This window comes from Myotis davidii, unplaced genomic scaffold, assembly GCF_000327345.1.
Source record: "Myotis davidii unplaced genomic scaffold, ASM32734v1 scaffold448, whole genome shotgun sequence".
Lineage (NCBI taxonomy): Eukaryota > Metazoa > Chordata > Mammalia > Chiroptera > Vespertilionidae > Myotis > Myotis davidii.
This window is the reverse complement of record NW_006383009.1, coordinates 412,027-429,958: the sequence shown is the minus strand read 5'-3', so window position 1 is coordinate 429,958 and position 17,932 is coordinate 412,027. Positions and strand designations below refer to the sequence as shown.

At 51.2% G+C, this 17,932-nt stretch overlaps 2 protein-coding genes across 3 annotated transcripts in view; one reads left to right on the top strand and one right to left on the bottom strand.

Moving 5' to 3' along the window:
• CCAR2 (cell cycle and apoptosis regulator 2) overlaps positions 1–12,824 on the top strand; it is a 15,406-nt gene extending 2,582 nt beyond the window's left edge. The window contains exons 6-19 of the mRNA XM_015557700.1: positions 4,701–4,855; positions 7,263–7,485; positions 7,564–7,677; positions 8,016–8,179; positions 8,607–8,778; positions 8,864–9,091; positions 9,193–9,414; positions 9,994–10,138; positions 10,259–10,341; positions 10,748–10,894; positions 11,072–11,183; positions 11,288–11,476; positions 11,614–11,819; positions 12,030–12,824. Coding sequence (XP_015413186.1) covers positions 4,701–4,855; positions 7,263–7,485; positions 7,564–7,677; positions 8,016–8,179; positions 8,607–8,778; positions 8,864–9,091; positions 9,193–9,414; positions 9,994–10,138; positions 10,259–10,341; positions 10,748–10,894; positions 11,072–11,183; positions 11,288–11,476; positions 11,614–11,819; positions 12,030–12,074 — 2,205 coding nt within the window. The 3' untranslated portion in view covers positions 12,075–12,824. The remainder of the gene's footprint in view (positions 1–4,700; positions 4,856–7,262; positions 7,486–7,563; positions 7,678–8,015; positions 8,180–8,606; positions 8,779–8,863; positions 9,092–9,192; positions 9,415–9,993; positions 10,139–10,258; positions 10,342–10,747; positions 10,895–11,071; positions 11,184–11,287; positions 11,477–11,613; positions 11,820–12,029) is intronic.
• Positions 12,825–13,785: 961 nt separating this feature from the next.
• Positions 13,786–17,932, bottom strand: part of BIN3 (bridging integrator 3) — a 34,473-nt gene continuing 30,326 nt past the window's right edge. For both annotated transcript variants that reach the window (XM_015557764.1, XM_015557763.1), the window contains 3 exons: positions 16,857–16,998; positions 16,454–16,588; positions 13,786–13,932 (listed from right to left, as the gene is read on the bottom strand). In XM_015557764.1, the coding sequence (XP_015413250.1) occupies positions 13,786–13,932; positions 16,454–16,588; positions 16,857–16,998 (424 nt within the window). The remainder of the gene's footprint in view (positions 13,933–16,453; positions 16,589–16,856; positions 16,999–17,932) is intronic.

Genomic DNA, 17,932 nt, shown 5'->3' with positions numbered 1-17,932 from the left:
AAAACTTTTTGACTCGAGGGCCACAATGGGTTCTTAAACTGGACCGGAGGGCCGGAACAAAAGCATGGATGGAGTGTTTGTGTGAACTAATATAAATTCAAAGTAAATATCATTACATAAAAGGGTACGGTCTTTTTTTTTTTTTAGTTTTATTCATTTCAAACAGCTGGATCCAGCCCGTGGCCCGTAGTTTGCCCACAGCTGGGTTGGAGGGTTGTCCCAATATGCCAAGGTTGTGGGTGCAATCCCTGGTCAGGGCACATAAAGCAACCAACCAGTGAATGCATAAATAAGTGGGACACAAATCAATGTTTTTTCTTTCTTCCCTGAATTTGTCTTTGTCTCTAAAAACAAAACAACTTTCAGGAAAATGGTACTTGTCCCCCAAAAAGTAACTTTGTAGAATATGTTTTAATTCTTAGTATAGAACATTTCTTCATGTACATTGTATACATCAGTGTGGGGTTAGAGTGTGCATGTTGCACTCTGCCTAGAAGGCTAGGCCTGTGCCTGAGACATGCAAACAGTGTCTTGGCCTGTGGGGAGCAGGCATGGTGATGTGGGCCTGTGGGGCCTCCTAGGCCACCCTGTATCATCTGTGAGCATCGGGGACTGCCACGAGCATGCTACCTGTTCTCTCTGGCTCACATTCCTTATCTTGCCTTATTCTCTCCTATAGGGTTTTGCTTATATCCCTGGGAGTTAAGCTCTAGACTAGTTTGCTTAAGACTTGTCCTATTTCCATCTGTTGGTCTTATCTTAACTTTTATTGTATAAGCATAGTAAACAGAAGAGGACGATGAACTCTCATATATCCATCACCCAGCTTTGAGTATCAACATCTGCTATTTTTTTTTTTTATCTCTACCTCTCTCTACTCCCTGCCTCATACTTGATGTTTTAAAGGTAAAATTTTTATAGGTTAAAATGCACAAATCTTAACTAGACAATTTTGACAAGTAGAAAATCCCATGTAACCCTCACTCCTATTAAGGTGTAGAGCCCTAGCCAGTTTGGCTCAGTGGACGGAGCATCCCGGGTTCGATTCTGGTTGAGGGGCATGTGCCTCCATCGCAGGCTTGATCTCCACCCCTGGTTGGGGCATGTGCAGGAGGCAACCGATCGATGTGTTTTGCTCACATTGATGTTGTTCTCTCTTTCTGCCTCTACCCCGCCCTTCCATTCTCTCAAAATCAATGGAAAAGTATCCTAAGTGAGGGTTAATAACAACAAAAAAGATGTAGAATATTTCCATTACTTCAGAATATGCTCTCCTGTTCTTGTTCTCTTTTGAAGTGAGAACTATACTAAGACGGAAACCCCTGATCCCAGATGCCAGTAAATCATTACATGGTCAAGGCCGAGAATGCAGTCCAAAGTCAACACTTAAAAGGCTCATGGAGTAACTCCGAAAGCTTAGGCAGTGATGCAGGTCGTGAATTCTAACTAGGGGGTCGCTTTGAGGGTCCAGGATTGTTTCCAGTGTCTTCACTCCTTTGAAACACATTGTCCCGTTCTCCAGTCACTGATACATGTCTTGCATGCTCCCACCTCTCGCATCTGGTGCATCCTCCCGGTCAGTTTCTAAGGACTTTCCACCTCTCATATTCCATGAATTTATTCAGGCTTCATTACAGAATCACAGGAATTGTGCTCAGGGGGTGATGTAACCTGGATGGAAATGAGTGGCTGCTATGAACTCCCTGCTTTGGGTTCAGGTTCAGTCTTTCTATACAGTCAGTTGTGCTTGCTTGGCCTGGATACGTCAGGCTCAGTGAGGCCTGTGTTCTGTTACTTCGGCTGTAATGCTTCAGCGTCGTGGCTTCTAGAGAAAGGAGAGATGTTACTGTCAGTCAGTAACAGGATCTGCCGAGTAGGGAAGGGGGAGTAAGAATTAGGTCATTCTGGGGAGAACAGCAGTTTATAAAGGAGCAGCGTTTTGGCTGGAAGCCAAGTTTTATTTTGAATTTTCGGCTTTGGGATGCAGGGATCAGTGTCTCCTGCTGCCTCCCACTGGCACTACTACCTTGTAACCTGTCCTGACAAGTCACAGTAGGAGTGGAAACTGGCTGTGGAATTCACAGGATTCAGTGGAACATCTGGCTTAACTATAGGTTGGCAGCATTTACAGAAGAGTTCACTCCAGTCACAAACCAGCTGAGAGAGCTGTCAGATGAGTGGGGAGCGGTTCTTCCGTTAGAAACATGGAAGCACTGACATCCCATTAGAGCAGGATTAGAAGGCAGCTTTTGGATGGAGATGCAGATGAACAGGGAAATTACCCAGCAGACACAAGAGAAAAGACGAAACACTGGTCCTGCTGGTGTGGCGCAGTGGATGAGCGTCGACTTATGAACCAGGAGGTTACGGTTCAATTCCTGGTCAGGCACATGCCTGGTTTGCAGGCTCCATCCCCAGTAGAGGGCTTGTAGGAGGCAGTCTGTCAAAGATTCTCTCTCATCATCCATGTTTCTATCTCTCCCTTCCCCTTCCTCTCTGGAATCAATAAAAATATGTTAAAAAATAATAATTAAAAAAAAGAAAAACGTTGTGTTAAATATAACAACTTAGCTCCTGGGGTGTAATGACTAGGTAAATTTTCTTTTGTTTTTAAAGTTAAATTTATTGGGGTGACATTGGTTAATAGGATCATATAGGCTTCACGTATAGATTTCTGTTACAAGGTCTTTATGTTGCGCTGTGCCTACCACCCAAAGTCAGATCATCTTTCGTCATCATATATTAGGCCCCCTTCACTCTACCCTCCCCGACATGGGGGTCTTCCCATTATCAATCTGGCATTTTATATTGTTCTAAAGTTTTTTTTCTGATCTACTGTTTTTATTTATTGCACCCATAACAGTGATACAATGATGAGTAATTTACTACATGAATGTATAGAGTAGTGCATGCTGTTATATAAAGTTAAAAAATTGTTTTTTTTTTATTTTTTGGTTAAACTTCACCAGAGGATATTTTTCCCACTAATATTTAGAGAGAGAGAAAGAGTGGAAGGGAGGGGGAGAAACACACAGAAACATCGATGTGAGAGAGAGACTGACATGTTGCCTTCTGCACGTGCCCAACTGGGGCCGGGGATTGAGCCTGCAGCTGAGGTTCCGGCCCCTGACTGGAATCGAACCTGAGAACCTTCAGTCTGTGGGCCGACGCTCTAACCACTCAGCACCAGCTAGGATTCTCCTTCCCTTTAAAGGTAACCATTCTTAAAGACCTTTAGAAAATAATTTTGAAGAGAAAAATTATTTACTGCCACTTTCCCCCCATATTCTTTTCTAGTCTTTATATATATTCATACATTCTATAATTTCAATCTTAGAGTTCAAGTTATTTTTATAGATTCTTACTGAACATTTTTCCATGTGATCCTCATGATTGTTTTAATGGCTGCATGATTATTTTTTTAAAAAATATTTTTTATTGATTTCAGAGAGGAAGGGAGAGGGAGAGAGAGATAGAAACATCAATGATGAGAGAGAATCATTGTCTGCCTCCTGCACGCCCCTCACTGGGACTGAGCCCGCAACCCACGCCCTTGACCGGAATCAAACCTGGGACCCTTCAGTCTACAGGCTGATGCTGTGTCCACTGAGCCAAACCCACTAGGGCACTGCGTGATTATTTTACTTATTTACGATAAAAATGCAGACATTGCTGGATGTGAATGTGGTTTTCTTACTCTCAGCTTGCTTTTTTATCCCTCCTATATATAACCTTTGTTCTTCTTTTGAACTAACTTCCTTGGGGTAAATTTTCCAGAGTAGGATTACTGGATCAGAGTATCTTATGACTGTAATATGTATTCTCAAAGGTTCATTATGAAAACTGTATCATTTATTTATCTTTTAAAAAATATGTTTTTATTGATTTCAGAGGAAGGGAGAGGGAGAGAGAGAGATAGGATCATTGATCGACTGTCTCCTGCACTCCCCCCATTGGGGATCGAGGCAGCAATCTGGGTATATGCCTTGACCGGGAATTGAACTATGACCTCCTGGTTCATAGAGTGATGCTCAATCACTGAACCACACCAGCCGAGCTATTGCTTTTAATAAAACTTACTTTATAGAACTCTTAGCATGGTTACCATATGTCTTTTGTTAAAAATCAGCCCTGGCTGGTGGTGTTCAGTGGTTAGAGTTTGGCCTGTATACCCAAGGGTTGTGGGTTTGATCCCTGGCCCGGTTGAGGTGCATGCAGGAGGCAACCAATTGATGTGTCTCTCTCACATTGATATATCTGCCCTCCCCCCACTCTTTCAAAAAAAAATCAATGAAAAGATATCCTCGGGTGAGGATTAACAACAACAAAAGAATAATAATCAATTAAAGTCTTTTCTGCTCATTAAAAAAATTGTAACTATAATTTATAAAGTTCTGAAAGTATTTAAAAATTATTCGTAAGTTTTAGTCAGAGGCAACTACCATTAATATTTTCTTTCTTTTCAGTCTTTTAAAGCGTTTTTGCACAGCTGAGGTACTACTGTATATACAGTGTTATATACCATTCTTTTGGCTTAACATGAATGGTTATTAAAAGCATCTAAATATCCATTTTCATATCTTTATAACAATCTGTTATATGGCTGTTAGCACGGCTTCTTTATCCATTTCTTTAACATTGGGGAGTCAGATCATTTCCAGTTCTTTTCAGGCCAGTGTGTGTTGAATCATAAGTAACAGTGGTTTCTTCCTTCTGGTGATGGCTCAACCTCCAGCGATGACTATGACTCCAAGAAACGCAAACAGCGGGCTGGTGGAGAGCCTTGGGGTGCTAAGAAACCAAGGCATGACTTGCCTCCTTACCGAGTCCATCTCACTCCCTATACTGTGGACAGGTGAGTGGCAAGGCTGGGTGGGGGTGGGGGAGCAGCTTGTAGCTGGTAACAGAGTCTTGTGTAAATGAGATACAGTTTTTGTGAGAGTTTATGTGTGTGAGTGTGTGTTCTTATGACCTTTTGTTTTTTAATGTGACAAATTTTTTACTTTGAAATCTCAGATTTTGACCAGCAGAGCACCACTGACATGGGTGCCCCGATAAACTATGATTTGATCACCAGAAATGATTATGCCAGGCTGTAACTGAGGCTTGCCAGTCGGTAGCAGTTAAAATGCAGGTAGAAGCTGCAGCTCATAGGAACGCTGGCACTGGTTTCTGCATTGTTTTCTAAGTGCTACAGCATGTAGCCTGCAAGCTGACGTCTCACTCGCAGCAACTGACAGAGTTCCATCTGAGTGCCTGCCGCTGCTGGAGTCGTCCAGTTCTCCATCACAGAGGACTTGGGTGTTGAGGAGAATATGAACCACCATGTCTTTCTGTGCTCTGACAGAACCTCAGATACGTGGCCTTCTGGCCAAGCATCTGTGTATTGTTGGAACAATCATTGTAGGCCTGGGGTTGCAGCTTCCTATGAGTTTGTGTGGCTGAACCAAGAAAGAAGGCATACACAGATTTCCACAGAAATTAGGATTCCATGACAGATATTGAGGAGAGAGGAAGGCTGGTGTCTTTTATTTTTATTTTTTAATATACTTTATTGCTTTTTTACAGAGAGGAAGGGAGAGAGATAGAGAGTTAGAAACATTGATGAGAGAGAAACATCGATCAGCTGCCTCCTGCACACTTCCCACGGGGGTTTTCTCGCAACCAAGGTACATGCCCTTGACCGGAATCAAACCTGGGACCTTTCCGTCTGCAGGCCGACACTCTATCCACTGAGCCAAACCGGTTACGGCAAGGCCGGTGTCTTTTAGAGTGCAAAGTGATCTTGGAATGTAAAGAATTTTTTAGGAAGTTTGTCACTGACCTGTGTTCCTGAACTATGAAACATGGATATTTGAGCTAAGGAATAGTTTCTCTCGACAAATAAAACAGTTAATAAATACTGCGGACAGTCAGTCTTTGCTCAATTATTCTTAATAATGTAATTTTGGGCACTTGCATCAGAATTGGTTAGGGATTTTAACTGTTTATGAACCTTACTAAGATAATCTCAGTATTAATATTTTGCCGGGGGGGGGGGGGAAACTGACTTAAGAGGTAGATGAGCGACTCCAGATTCCATCTAGCAGTGGAGAGGCAGGGCTCCAGGTACGGTATTGATACACCCCCAAAGCAAAGTCCACTGGAAGCCCAGCTGAGGCGAGGGGCAGGTCCTGGCACCTCCTCAAGGTGGGAGAGGAGGACTGTCCCTCTCTTCCGGTGTCACTGTTCCTCTCCCCCGGCCTAGGCAGGGCCTCTTGTTCTCCATGCTGATCCACATGGCTCCCATCTCACAAGACACCGATTTCCATGTCACATCAAGTCAGAACATGACTGCTAACTATTAGACACACATTTTTTTAAAAAAAACCAATGTGAAAATTGGAGGCCTGTTGTACATAGTGTTTGGTACTTTGCTTTTTCATTTAATTTCACTAAAATCTTAGAATTTATTCCATATTAATGTTTATTAGCTTGAGCTCATTCTTTTTAGCAATTATATGGTATTCCACTGAATGGTTGGACTACCATTTATTTAACCAGCTCTCTCCTCATTTTTAGTCTTATCCTAAATATTGTTGTAATAAACATCCTTCTGCATGCATCCATGTGGACAGGTCAAGCATTTTGCTGAGATCAGCTCCTAGAAATGGAGTGGCTGACCCAAAGGGTCTGATTTTGAACTTTGATGGCTATTGCCCATTGTTTATTTACTTTTATTTTTTAGTGAGAGAGGAAGAGAGAATTGCTCATTCTTTTAAAGAGGTCATACCAGTTTACGTTCTCACCATTGGGGCATGAATTACTTGTTTCCCCAGTCCTCTGCCAACACTGCCTTATCAAACTTTTTTATCTTTGTCAGTCTGATGGGTGAAAAGTGATATCTGATTTGCATTTCTTTAATTATAAGTGAGATTGAGCATATTTATATGGGCTTTTAAGTCTCATTTCTGTTGCTGTCACTTTTCCCAGTGTTCTCTTAGATTTGTGTGAACTTTTGGTTAGTGATTTTTTGGTTCCTTTTATGTTAAGCAGTGACTCTTTTCTCTGTTATGTATTGCAAATGTTTTCCTCTCCAGTTTAACTATTTTGCCTTTAGAGGTTGTAACATTTTTGGTGGTTAAATTGGATCCAGTTTTTCCCCCAGATGTGTCTTACTTAGAAGTTCTTTCCCAGATTATATAAAAGAACTTGCCCTTTTATTTTTCAAATCTTTCACGGTTCAGTTTAAAAGATAACTTAGTCTTGGCTTCTTCCCACAGCCCCACCTGTGACTTCCTAGAGCTCCAGCGCCGTTACCGCAGCCTCCTGGTCCCCTCAGACTTTCTGGCTGTGCATCTGAGCTGGCTGTCAGCCTTCCCTCTGAGCCAGCCCTTTTCCCTCCACCACCCGAGCCGTATCCAGGTATCTTCTGCAAAGGAGCCAGCTCCAGACACTGGTGCTGAGCCCGTCCCCGCAGACAGTGACCCCGCGTACAGTTCCAAGGTAAGTTGGCTGGGGTCCCGCCGCTTGCTCCTGTTGTTGGAGGCTGAGAAAGCTGAGTGTCCTTCCCGCTACCCTCAGGTACTACTGCTCTCTTCCCCGGGATTGGAGGAACTGTTTCGTTGTTGTATGCTCTTTGTGGATGACATGGCTGAGCCAAGGGAGGCACCAGACCACCCTCTGAAGCAGATTAAGGTGAGAGCTGGAGTCCATTAGGCAAGACGCATTCATTGATAATATCCAGTCCGGGTCACGTTTGCAGCAGCTCAGCTCCTACTCATGAACTCCTAAAAACAAGGCTTTTCAGAGCTGAAACACCTCTGGTTTTACCAGGAGCATAGCACTGCTCAGAGCTGTTATTGTCAGAATGTTACGTGGCTGGTCGTGTTCATGGGTGGAGAAGCCACCCCCCACTGTCCTGTGGACTCTTTGCCACATCCTGCTGCCTGCATCCCCAGCGGTGGCAGGCTGCCTTCCAGTGGGAGACCCAGGTAATTGTTTTTTCATTTCTTAGCCCTGATCTCGTTTTGCAGTTTCTGCTGGGCCGGAAAGAAGAAGAGGCAGTGCTGGTTGGGGGTGAGTGGTCTCCTTCCCTGGACGGCCTCGACCCCAAGGGCGACCCGCAGGTGCTAGTCCGCACCGCCATCCGCTGTGCACAGGCCCAGACCGGCATTGACTTGAGTGCCTGCACCAAGTGGTGAGTGGCTGCCCGTGGCCGGCTATTGCGAGTAGAGTTGGCGACTGTTCGGGCCAAGCTTCTGCACCTTTCTGACCTGTTAGCTCTCCCTTGTTCCCCAATCCCAGCTCAGTGCTCTCTCCGGCCTTCACAAATGGCCGCCTGCATCATGAGCATCACTAGGGATGTGAATGTGGGAGGGCAGCTAACCTCTCCTCCAGCAACCTTCAGTGCCCCTTCTTGTTGCCTTAGCACCTTGGAAAGTAAATGTCTGCTGCTTTGTGTCTCCCATTGACTAACCATTTCCTGAGGACCTGTCTGTATCTTCTGTTTTTGAACGTTCAAAGCTTGGCTCGCAGTGTGTGCTCACTAAATGTTGATTGGAAACTGAAGCACTTGCTTGCAGATGTCTTGGGTCACTACTTCGTTTTCCCTTTGCTGTGAGCAGGTGGCGCTTTGCTGAGTTTCAGTACCTGCAGCCAGGACCCCCGAAGCGGCTCCAGACCGTGGTGGTGTACCTGCCGGATGTCTGGACCATCATGCCTACTTTGGAAGAGTGGGAGGCCCTGTGCCAGCAGAAAGCTGCAGAGGCAGCTCCCCTGGCCCAGGAGGTGCCCGTGGTAAGGCAGAGCCTTACTAACAGGTGGGGAGAATAGGTGCCCTGACCTAAGCCCAGGTGGTCACAGCTCTTGGCTTTTATCACAGGAAACAGAGCCTACAGAACAGGCAAGTGAGGCATCGGAGCAAGGAGCGGACACCAAACAGAATGCAGAGAACCCGGAGGCCACCACACAGCAGGAAGCGGACACGGACCTCCCAGAGGCCCCTCCCCCACCTCTGGAACCCGCTGTCATGGCCCGCCCCGGCTGCGTGAACCTCTCCCTCCATGGCATCGTGGAGGACCGCAGGCCCAAGGAAAGGATCTCTTTTGAGGTGGGTGTAGGAGTCTGGGAGGCTGTGGGTGGGGTGTATGGGTGTGTGGCGGGGCTTGGGACGTTCCCTTTTTCCTGATGCCCATGGGCCTCTTTCACCAGGTGATGGTGTTGGCTGAGCTGTTTCTGGAGATGCTGCAGAGGGACTTTGGCTACAGGATTTATAAGATGCTGCTGAGCCTTCCCGAAAAGGTCGTGGCCCCACCTGAACCTGAGAAGGAGGAGGTGGCCAAGGAGGAAGAAGTGGCCAAGGAGGAGGTGGCCAAGGAGTCCAAGGAGGAGGTACAGAGTGAGGGCACAGCTGCCGAGTCAGACACCCCACCGGTGAGTACTTCTGCCCCCTGCGCGGGCACTGGGGCTACACGTAGTAACGTTGAACGGGACTCGAGTGCGGCAGGTACCAGGTGCTGTTCTGAGCACGTACGGTCTCAGAACCCGTCACTCATGTGCCTGAGCCTGGTGTGTAATGGGCGCAGGTGCTCGGCCCTCGGCCAGGGAGTCTGTGCTGTTGTGTCTGGAGTGAAGCGGGCGCAGGAGGGAAGGGAAGTGTGGTTGGTGGCAGCACAGGGAGCTCCGTGAAGGAGAGTGCTCTGAGGGGCTCAGGCTGTGGTCAGCCCGAACACTGCATTCTCCTAGCCCTTCTACAGCATTTGGGGCTTCTCGCCTAAGTAAACGGTCTCAGGGCAACATAATTTCTTACAGGCTGCACTGGACTCCTGGGGAGAATCCCCGGTGTCTGGAAGTGCCCCGGTCTGCTCTGGACCGTGTCATGAAATACTTTACATGACGTGGTGCACACAGAGCCCTTAACAGTGCCTTAGGGGGCTGACACTCAGTGTTAGCCATTGTCATTGCTAGTAATTACAGGGGACAGTCCTCCTCATCTCAGTCTGCTTTCCTTAGAAGGAAGATGGGGTTCTGCCCAAACCCCCATCTTCTGGAGGAGAGGAAGAAGAGAAACCCCGGGCTGAGGCGTCGGAGGACCTCTGTGAGATGGCCCTGGACCCGGAGCTGCTGCTGCTGCGGGACGACGGGGAGGAGGAGTTCGGTGAGCTCAGGGGGAGGGAGCATGCGGGCGGCTGCGGGCGGCTCTAGTGTTCTCCCGTTGGGACTGGAGCCGGTGTGGCCATGTGGTCACTGCTCCAAGCTCATGCCAGGCCTTCTGTAGCAGGAGCCAAGCTGGAGGATTCCGAGGTCCGTTCTGTTGCCTCCAACCAGTCAGAGATGGAGTTCTCTTCCCTTCAGGACATGGTAAGACCAGTGTTCTGCCCCTCCGGCCTCAGTGACAGTGACACTCAGCAAGGCCTGAGCCCGTCCTTGGGAGCTATACGTCTACAAATGACTTCCATTGTTCGTTGACTGACCAGACATGTGGTTCTTGGCTCATGGAACAGCACCTCTGTAGGACCCAGGGGACACCAGCGTCTGTCAGGGGGAATAGGAGAGGCAGCTGGTGCAGGACACACACACTGGGTTCCTGGGTGGGACAGCCCCAGGGCCAGAAACGCCCTGGAGGCCTGGGGTTAGAGGCTCAGGGTCAGGTCTCCAGCCGGAAGGTGCACCTGGTGGGACTGTCAGCCAGGCCGCTCGGCTGTAAAAGGGCGATCAGCCAGAGAGAACGCTGTGTAACCCCGTTCATCCTCGTTTCCTCTTGCAGCCCAAGGAGCTGGACCCCTCTGCCGTGCTCCCTTTGGACTGTCTTCTTGCGTTTGTCTTCTTCGATGCCAACTGGTGTGGCTACTTGCACCGTCGAGACCTGGAGAGGATCCTGCTGACCCTTGGGCTCCGGCTCAGTGCAGAGCAGGTGCCTTCTCTCGCGTCCCCCTTGGTCCTTTCTGAGGTGGCCTCACCTGACGTAATGTGCACAGGCACGCACCTGAACTGTGGGGGACTTGGGATGCTCCAGTTCTAGGTTTTTTCACGTCCCGGGGAGCGCTTGCACCTTCTCATCGGAGGGGATCTGGGTGTGTATTTTCTGCAGGCCAAACAGCTGGTCAGCAGGGTGGTGACCCAGAACATTTGCCAGTACCGCAGCCTTCAGTACAGCCGCTCCGAGGGCACGGACAGTGGGCTTCCTGAGGAGGTCCTCTTTGGTGTGTACTGGCGCTCTGCAGCCTTCTGTGGAGAATGGGCAGGGCAGGGCAGCTGCTTTCTCCTCCTGAGACCCGACCCTTACCTCTTCTCATGGCGCTTCTAGGAAACCTGGACCTGCTACCTCCTTCTGGGAAAAGCGCAAAGCCAGTAGCTGCCCCTCTGGAACACAAGGGCCTGGTGTCCCACAACGGCAGCCTGATCCATGTGGGGAACCTGCTGCAGCGTGCGGAGCAGCAGGACAGTGGGCGGCTCTACCTGGAGAACAAGATTCACACACTGGAACTGAAGCTAGGTGAGTGGCTGATGGGGCTGCCGATGACCAGCAGATGGGTACACGGAGACCGAGGGGAACCCACTCCTTAGGCTGCAGGCCTCTTGCCCTGAGCTCTGATCCTTAACTTAGCCCGTCTTTCTGGTGTGTCCTACCAGAGGAGAGCCATCACCGCTTCTCAGCCACTGAGGTAACAAACAAGACGCTGGCAGCTGACATGCAGGAGCTGCGCTCCCGGCTGGCTGAGGCCGAGGACACGGCCCGCACAGCTGAGCGGCAGAAGAACCAGCTTCAGCGGCTGCTGCATGACTTCCGGAGGCGCCTGACCCCCCTGCAGCTGGAGATGCAGCGAATGGTTGAAAAGGTGAGCCTGTAGGAGAGCTGGCTTAGTTGGGAGGCTTAGTCAAGATGATGCCAAGACAACAGCCTCTTGGTCCAACTCGCCTTCTCCCCCATCCACCAGTTTCTTAGGGAATCTGTCAGCCAGCAGCTTGCAAACTTGAGTCCCCAGGAGGAAGTGGGTAGCAGTCCTTTCTCCTCGGGTCCTAATTCTCGTGCCGTCTGTTGCAAACAGGCTGACAGCTGGGTAGAGAAGGAGGAGCCAGCACCTAGCAACTGAGGGCTTGACGCAGGAGCTGCCATCCTGCGAGGTCAGCGATGGAGCCTGCTCAAGTTAGAGCCCTTTGGTTCCAGAGAGAAGCTGAGCAGGACCTGGGAGCAGGCGGGGCAGCTGACCCGTGCTCAGCCTGTGGAGGGGAGCTCAGGCCGTCAGGTGGGGTCTGCCTGTGCTATGTGGACGGACGAGTGAGGAACCGGTTCCACTTACAACTAAATCCAACACCTGCACCCCTCGAATGTCATTTTGCCCTCCACCTTGGGGTTTCTCCTGGGGCCCTTTAGTCTTGTGCTTTCTCCTGTCCTCTTCCAGTTTAGAGTAAGACAGGGGAGGAAAAGGCTCTTTGACTATGTCGTAAGGTCTGATGCCAATAAATGAAGAAACAGACGTGGAGTCTGGCTGGGGTAAGCGCCCCTTCCTGTGAATGGCACAGATCCTGCTGGTCACAGGCACGGGTTCCTGGGGGATGAGTGTCCTGGGGCCTGTGGAGGAAGGGAGTCGGTGCCAGCCAGCTCGCTGTTGGGCTGTCGGCCTGAGCACTGTCCGAGCCCCCCGGACTTGCCAGCAGGAACCAGCACTTCTGCCCCCGGCTCCGTGTTCAGAATGTGGTATTGGCTCTGGCCCAGCCTTTTTCCCGTTCCCCATGAGTCTCACCTCTTTCCGTAATCCGTGGTTTCAGTTTGACTTTGTACATAAAGTTGTTTTTGTTTTTTTTTTGCTTTTGTTTTTTAAATAAACCAAAGTAAAAACAAACCAAGTGTCCTCCGTAGCTTTTCCCTTCTTCCAGGCCAGCTGTGCTCCCACCCCTCCTCCTGGCCCTCAGCCCAGCCTCTGCTGGACAGAGGGGTAGTGGCCTCCAGAAGGTGGGTGGGCAGCAGGGAGAGCGAGCCCCCTTGTGCTCAGGGGCTGCTGGCTGGTGGGAGAAAGGATGCCTTGTGGGTACTGCCAGCTCAGCAGGGGGCAGCATTACCCTGAAAAAAAGTACCCGGGGTGGCTCTCCTCCTTCCCTTAGCTACAGCACAATACAAGCACATTTTATTGAAAACTTTACTGGAAAAAAAATTCCAAATATTCAGGTGAGACACAAACTGTTGTTGCTTTGAGGCCTGTGGATCGGACATTTACAGGAGTTGAATCCATTTCCTAGAGAACCTACAAGACGGGATCTTCCCTGCACTTGACCAAAAGGACAAAAGCCAGCCTTTGTCGTGCTGGGAGCCTAGAGTGAGGGGCCTGTCGAGGCCGGGGGACCACAGCACTCATTTTCAGGACAGTTGTGGGCCTCTCCCAGGAGAGGAGAGAAGTGGGAGGGCAGCAGGGTGGGTGGTGCCCAGGACGGTCTTTTGGAGGTAGATGTGATCCCCGCCATGCACACTGACGGAGCCCGCCGGTGAGCTGACGGAGCCCATGTCCCCTGCATGCGGGCAGCCTGCTCTGGCCCTGGACCAGGAGGCACTTCGGACGGTTCTTCTGGAAATAAGAAAGCCTCTCAGGTTTTATAGGCTGCTTACCTGTCTGCAGGCTCCTGCTATGGGCGGGGAGACAGCAGCCTGCTTAGGGCTCCAAGCGCCAGGCTCATTCCAGAGGGCTGGTGAGGTAGGGCAGGGCCTTCTCCCAGGGATGGCCTTTCGCTGGCTGACGCCTGAGCCTCAGCTGGAAAAGGGCAGAGACTAGGGAAGCCAACGTGTGTCCAGGGGTGTCCCGAGGGGCGGGCTCAGTCATCAGCCACAATAGAGAGGGCTCTGAGCTCGCTCAGTTTAGCTTCATTCTCCCGCTCCCGCTGCTCATCAGGGTGGCCAGGCTGGTCCAGCTGTTGGGTCAGGTCTCCGAAGATCTTATGCATTTCGGAGTAGTAGACAACCTGAGCGGGAGACAGGCGGTCAGCAGGGGCTGGACTCGGCACCAAGCCCCCACAGCACTGGACCCTCCGGGCTGGTTCCTATTCCCTCGACTGCTGCCCTTCCCCTCAGCCCATCTCAACTGCACAGCAACCAGGGAGGCGTGAGCCACTGCCGGAAGCCCTTTAGCACCATCCACTGCCTGGGTGGCAATAAGTCAAAGGCGAGGGAAGCAACAGATCCTTGGGGAGGCGGGAGGTGGAGGTGGGGGCTCTGCCCCTCTCCAAGCAGCACGGGGGGTGTGTGTGTTTTGGGTGGTGGAGGAAGACAGCACAGTCTAGGCTGGGGCTGGGAGACCAGGGAGTCGCGCACTGTGATGAGGGGCTCACTGCTGGACAGAAGCTAGGAGCTGGAGGCTTGTGTTCATGGAGAGGGCATGGCAGGCTCCCAGAGCCCTGGGAACTGGTCTTTAGAAGGTGAGAATGGTGACGCCTCCTCAGCCTTCTGTCCCTTCCCAACTCCTCTCATTGATAATCATGCCTAAGGTGCTCGGCCCAGGGCCCAGGCCAGGCTGTTTCCACATTCCCTTCTAAGTAGGCCCCAGTGTGGGACGGGAAGCTTACAGGAAGGAGGCGGGGGAATGTGAGGAGTGGGGACCCACCAGCAACTCAAGTAAATGGCTGAGGGCTGCTTAGACCCAGGGCCTAAGCAGGCCCAGGATGGGCTTTTCCAGGGGAGGGGGCAGGAGCCATTTTTGCCTCAGTCTCCACCTCGTGACAAATGAAAGTATTCCCATGGCCGTATTCCACACTATTCAAAACCCTTGCATTTTATCCAGCTCCAAGTTGTCTTTGGGGAAAAGAAACTATTGCTTTAGAAACTTGCAGTGCTGCTGCTGGCAAGGCCAGGCTGACTGGCAGGTTTGGTGTCAGGGCCCTGGTCGAGCTGCTTCTAAGAAAGTGTCTCCCACAGCCAGATCTGAGGGGCGCGAAATCAAGGCCCTCACCTCCACTGTCACCTCGGGACAGGAGCCTGGGCTAGTGCTGGGGAGCATGGGGGATGCCCCTTCCCCAGAGCGGCACTGCGTGGCTGAGTCACCAGGAATGCTCACTTCTCCAGTGACTAATGGCAGTGCAGCCTCGGGAGGGGGAGGCTGGTACCAAGCAGGCAGCAACACCCCCACCACCCCGCTGCCTAGTGACAGGGCATCCTGAGCTCCTGAACGGCTCCATCTGGGCACGCCACAGCCTCACACCCTGGAGCGTCCTCCCTGAGCAATGGGACGGAGGAGGTAGGGTAGGCGCTGGGGCTGGAACAGGCGGTGACGCAGCAGGACGGAGGGCGGGCAGGAGGGAAGACACAGGGCTCCTTAAGTACATTCCTCCAGGCCCAGGACGAAGCTGCTGGAAGGAAGCCCTCACCTACTGAGGCAGTGCTCTGGGGCAAGTGTGGGCACCCCCACTCCCTTGTGCTTGCTAGCTTTCTGCCTCATTTTCCCCTAGCTACCAACGACATGGTCGCTAACAAGTCACAGCTCCAAAATCAATCCTGCTCAGGGTTCCTGACCCCAGTGCCAGTCCCATGGGCTTGGTGTTCTCCAAAGATGGCAGGTAACAGAGATAGGAGTCAGGCTTTTTCTTGGGCACCTGTGATTGTGGACTCTGCAAGGAATGACAGTGTCCACTGGAGGGCGCCAGATACCCAGGCCAAGAGCAGAAGTGAGCTGGAGGCAGGTGGGGAGGGCTGAGCCTTCTGCTTTGTTACCTGGTGGGGAAGGTGGGAAGATGGAAGGATGCTGAACATCTGGAGTCAGCTGGGGGTCCCATGTGGAAAAGAACCCTTGGCTTTAGAACCTCCACCTTTTGGTCTTTTACAGATGGGGGGACTAATCCCTGCATATGGCCTGAAGGATGGGAGGTGAAGGGGCAAGGAGGGCAGCAGCTACACCCATCACACACTCCGTATCCCACCACGAGTAGCGGGAGACACAGGGTTGGCCCGTGGCGACCCTCTAACCGCTTAGCCCAGTGCTCCGCTGTGCACCTCCACCCAGCTGCCCTTCCTGCTGGCAGGTGCACCACGGCCAGTGCCCCGCGCGTGGCTCTCCCCGGGTTCACCATGCTCCGTGGTCTCCTGCCAAAGGAAGAGTAACTAGGGTGGGGATGGGGGGTGTAGGGTCCTCAGAAAAGGGACTTCACCCCCTACGCCTCTATCCCTGACTTCCTAAGCACACCAAGCAAAGAGCCTGCCCCTCAGAGTGAGGTGCTGATAGTGCAACCTCCTTTGCTTCTTGCAGTGAACGTGAGAACTAGAGGGAAGAGCTATTAAACGTGGAACCTCGTCCTAGGCTGGGATTAACCAAAGAGCAACGCAGGAACCAAAACAGAGTCCAGCAAATGAGCAGAGGCCCCTGGCTTCCCTCCCTCGGGCAGTGCCGGGGCAGGGTGGGTGGCGTGGCGGCAGGTGTAAGATGTGTCCACAAAGCCACGACTGTCTCCGAGGGAACGTGTTGGGCTGGCGCTCGGGCACGTGGGAGCAGCTCACCTGCGCTCGGATCAGGGACTCAAAGCTGGGCTGGAAGTAGTCAAGCCGGCTGTTGTAGAACCGCGGCATCTCATCCAGGAGCTGCTTGTTCTTGGCCTCAAAGTCGTCCCGAACGGGCCGGAGCTCTTCTCGGGCCTGGGAACAAGACCCTGCGGTCAGAGCTCTCACAGGCTGGCCCAGCATCCCTGCTGCATGTGTGTCTGTGTGTGTGTATGTGCGCGCGCGCACGCATGTGTGTCTGTGTGTGTGTATGTGTGCGCGCGCGCATGTGTGTGTGTGTGTGTGTATGTGCGCGCACGCGCTTGCGCGGCCCGACAGCCTTCAAGGCGGTCCCCAGGTACAGAGGAACTTGCTATGTGTGCCATGTGCCTCGCTGTGTACCCCTTGCCGCTCTCCCGGGTACCTGGTGGAGTTTGGCCAACACTGGCCCCGTCTTCTCCTTTTCCTCGTACTTCTCCACCTTGGCCTGCAGCCTCCTGTAGTCCTGCAGGGCCTGTTCCCGCCGTTTCACCGCCATGTTGAGGCTCGGGAAGACACTGCCGAACCTGCTGACACAGTTGGGTTGGACGCAGCCCGTTCCTAGAGTGCGGCTGGCAGCTCAGCATTCACTCGGAAACACACACACAATGCCTACTGAGGGCCAGATCTTACTCTAGGTCTTGGGGTTCCATTGTGAACAAGACCTGTGGGGTCAGGCCAGGGAAAGAACCCAAGGCTAAGGCTCACACCACTGGCCTGGAAGACACAGAGGGTCATGAGTCCATGATGCCACTTACGCTGCCGCTCGCCCCCACAGGCCCCTCTGAGGCCCTGCCCCACACCACAGCCCTGCCACGGCAGGCAGTGCTGAAGGCTCTTGGGAAGTCCTTTGGCCAACAGCTTCCTTTTAAAAAATGGAAGAAACTGAGGCCAGAGAGAAGGCATGGCACGTCCAAGGCCACATGGAGTTAGTGATGGTCCAGAAGAGAACTCCAGTTCTGTCTGGCACCTCCCATCACCCCAGATGCCACCAGCAGGTGACAGAATTGCAATAAAAACCTACTCCTAGAGCCCTAACTGGTTTGGCTCAGTGGATAGAGCGCCAGCCTGCGGAATGAAAGGTCCCAGGTTCGATTCCGGTCAAGGGCATGTATCTTAGTTGTGGGCACATCCCCAATTGCGAGGTGTGCAGGAGGCAGCTGATCGATGTTTCTCTCTCATCGATGTTTCTAAATCTCTATCCCTCTCCCTTCCTCTCTAAAAAACTCAATAAAATATAAAAAACAAAAACAAAAACAAACCTACTCCTAGTGATCACTTCATAAGGTGTATACATGTCCTAGCAGTATGTTCACACCAGAAAAAGGATAGAGTATCATATGTCCACTATCCTTTAATAATAAAAAAAAATCCCATTTAATAAAGAAGTTTCTGACAAGCCAAAAGCCCCCCCTTCCCTCTCAATAAACAATCCTCCCCTATTCCTGCCCTATCCTACTA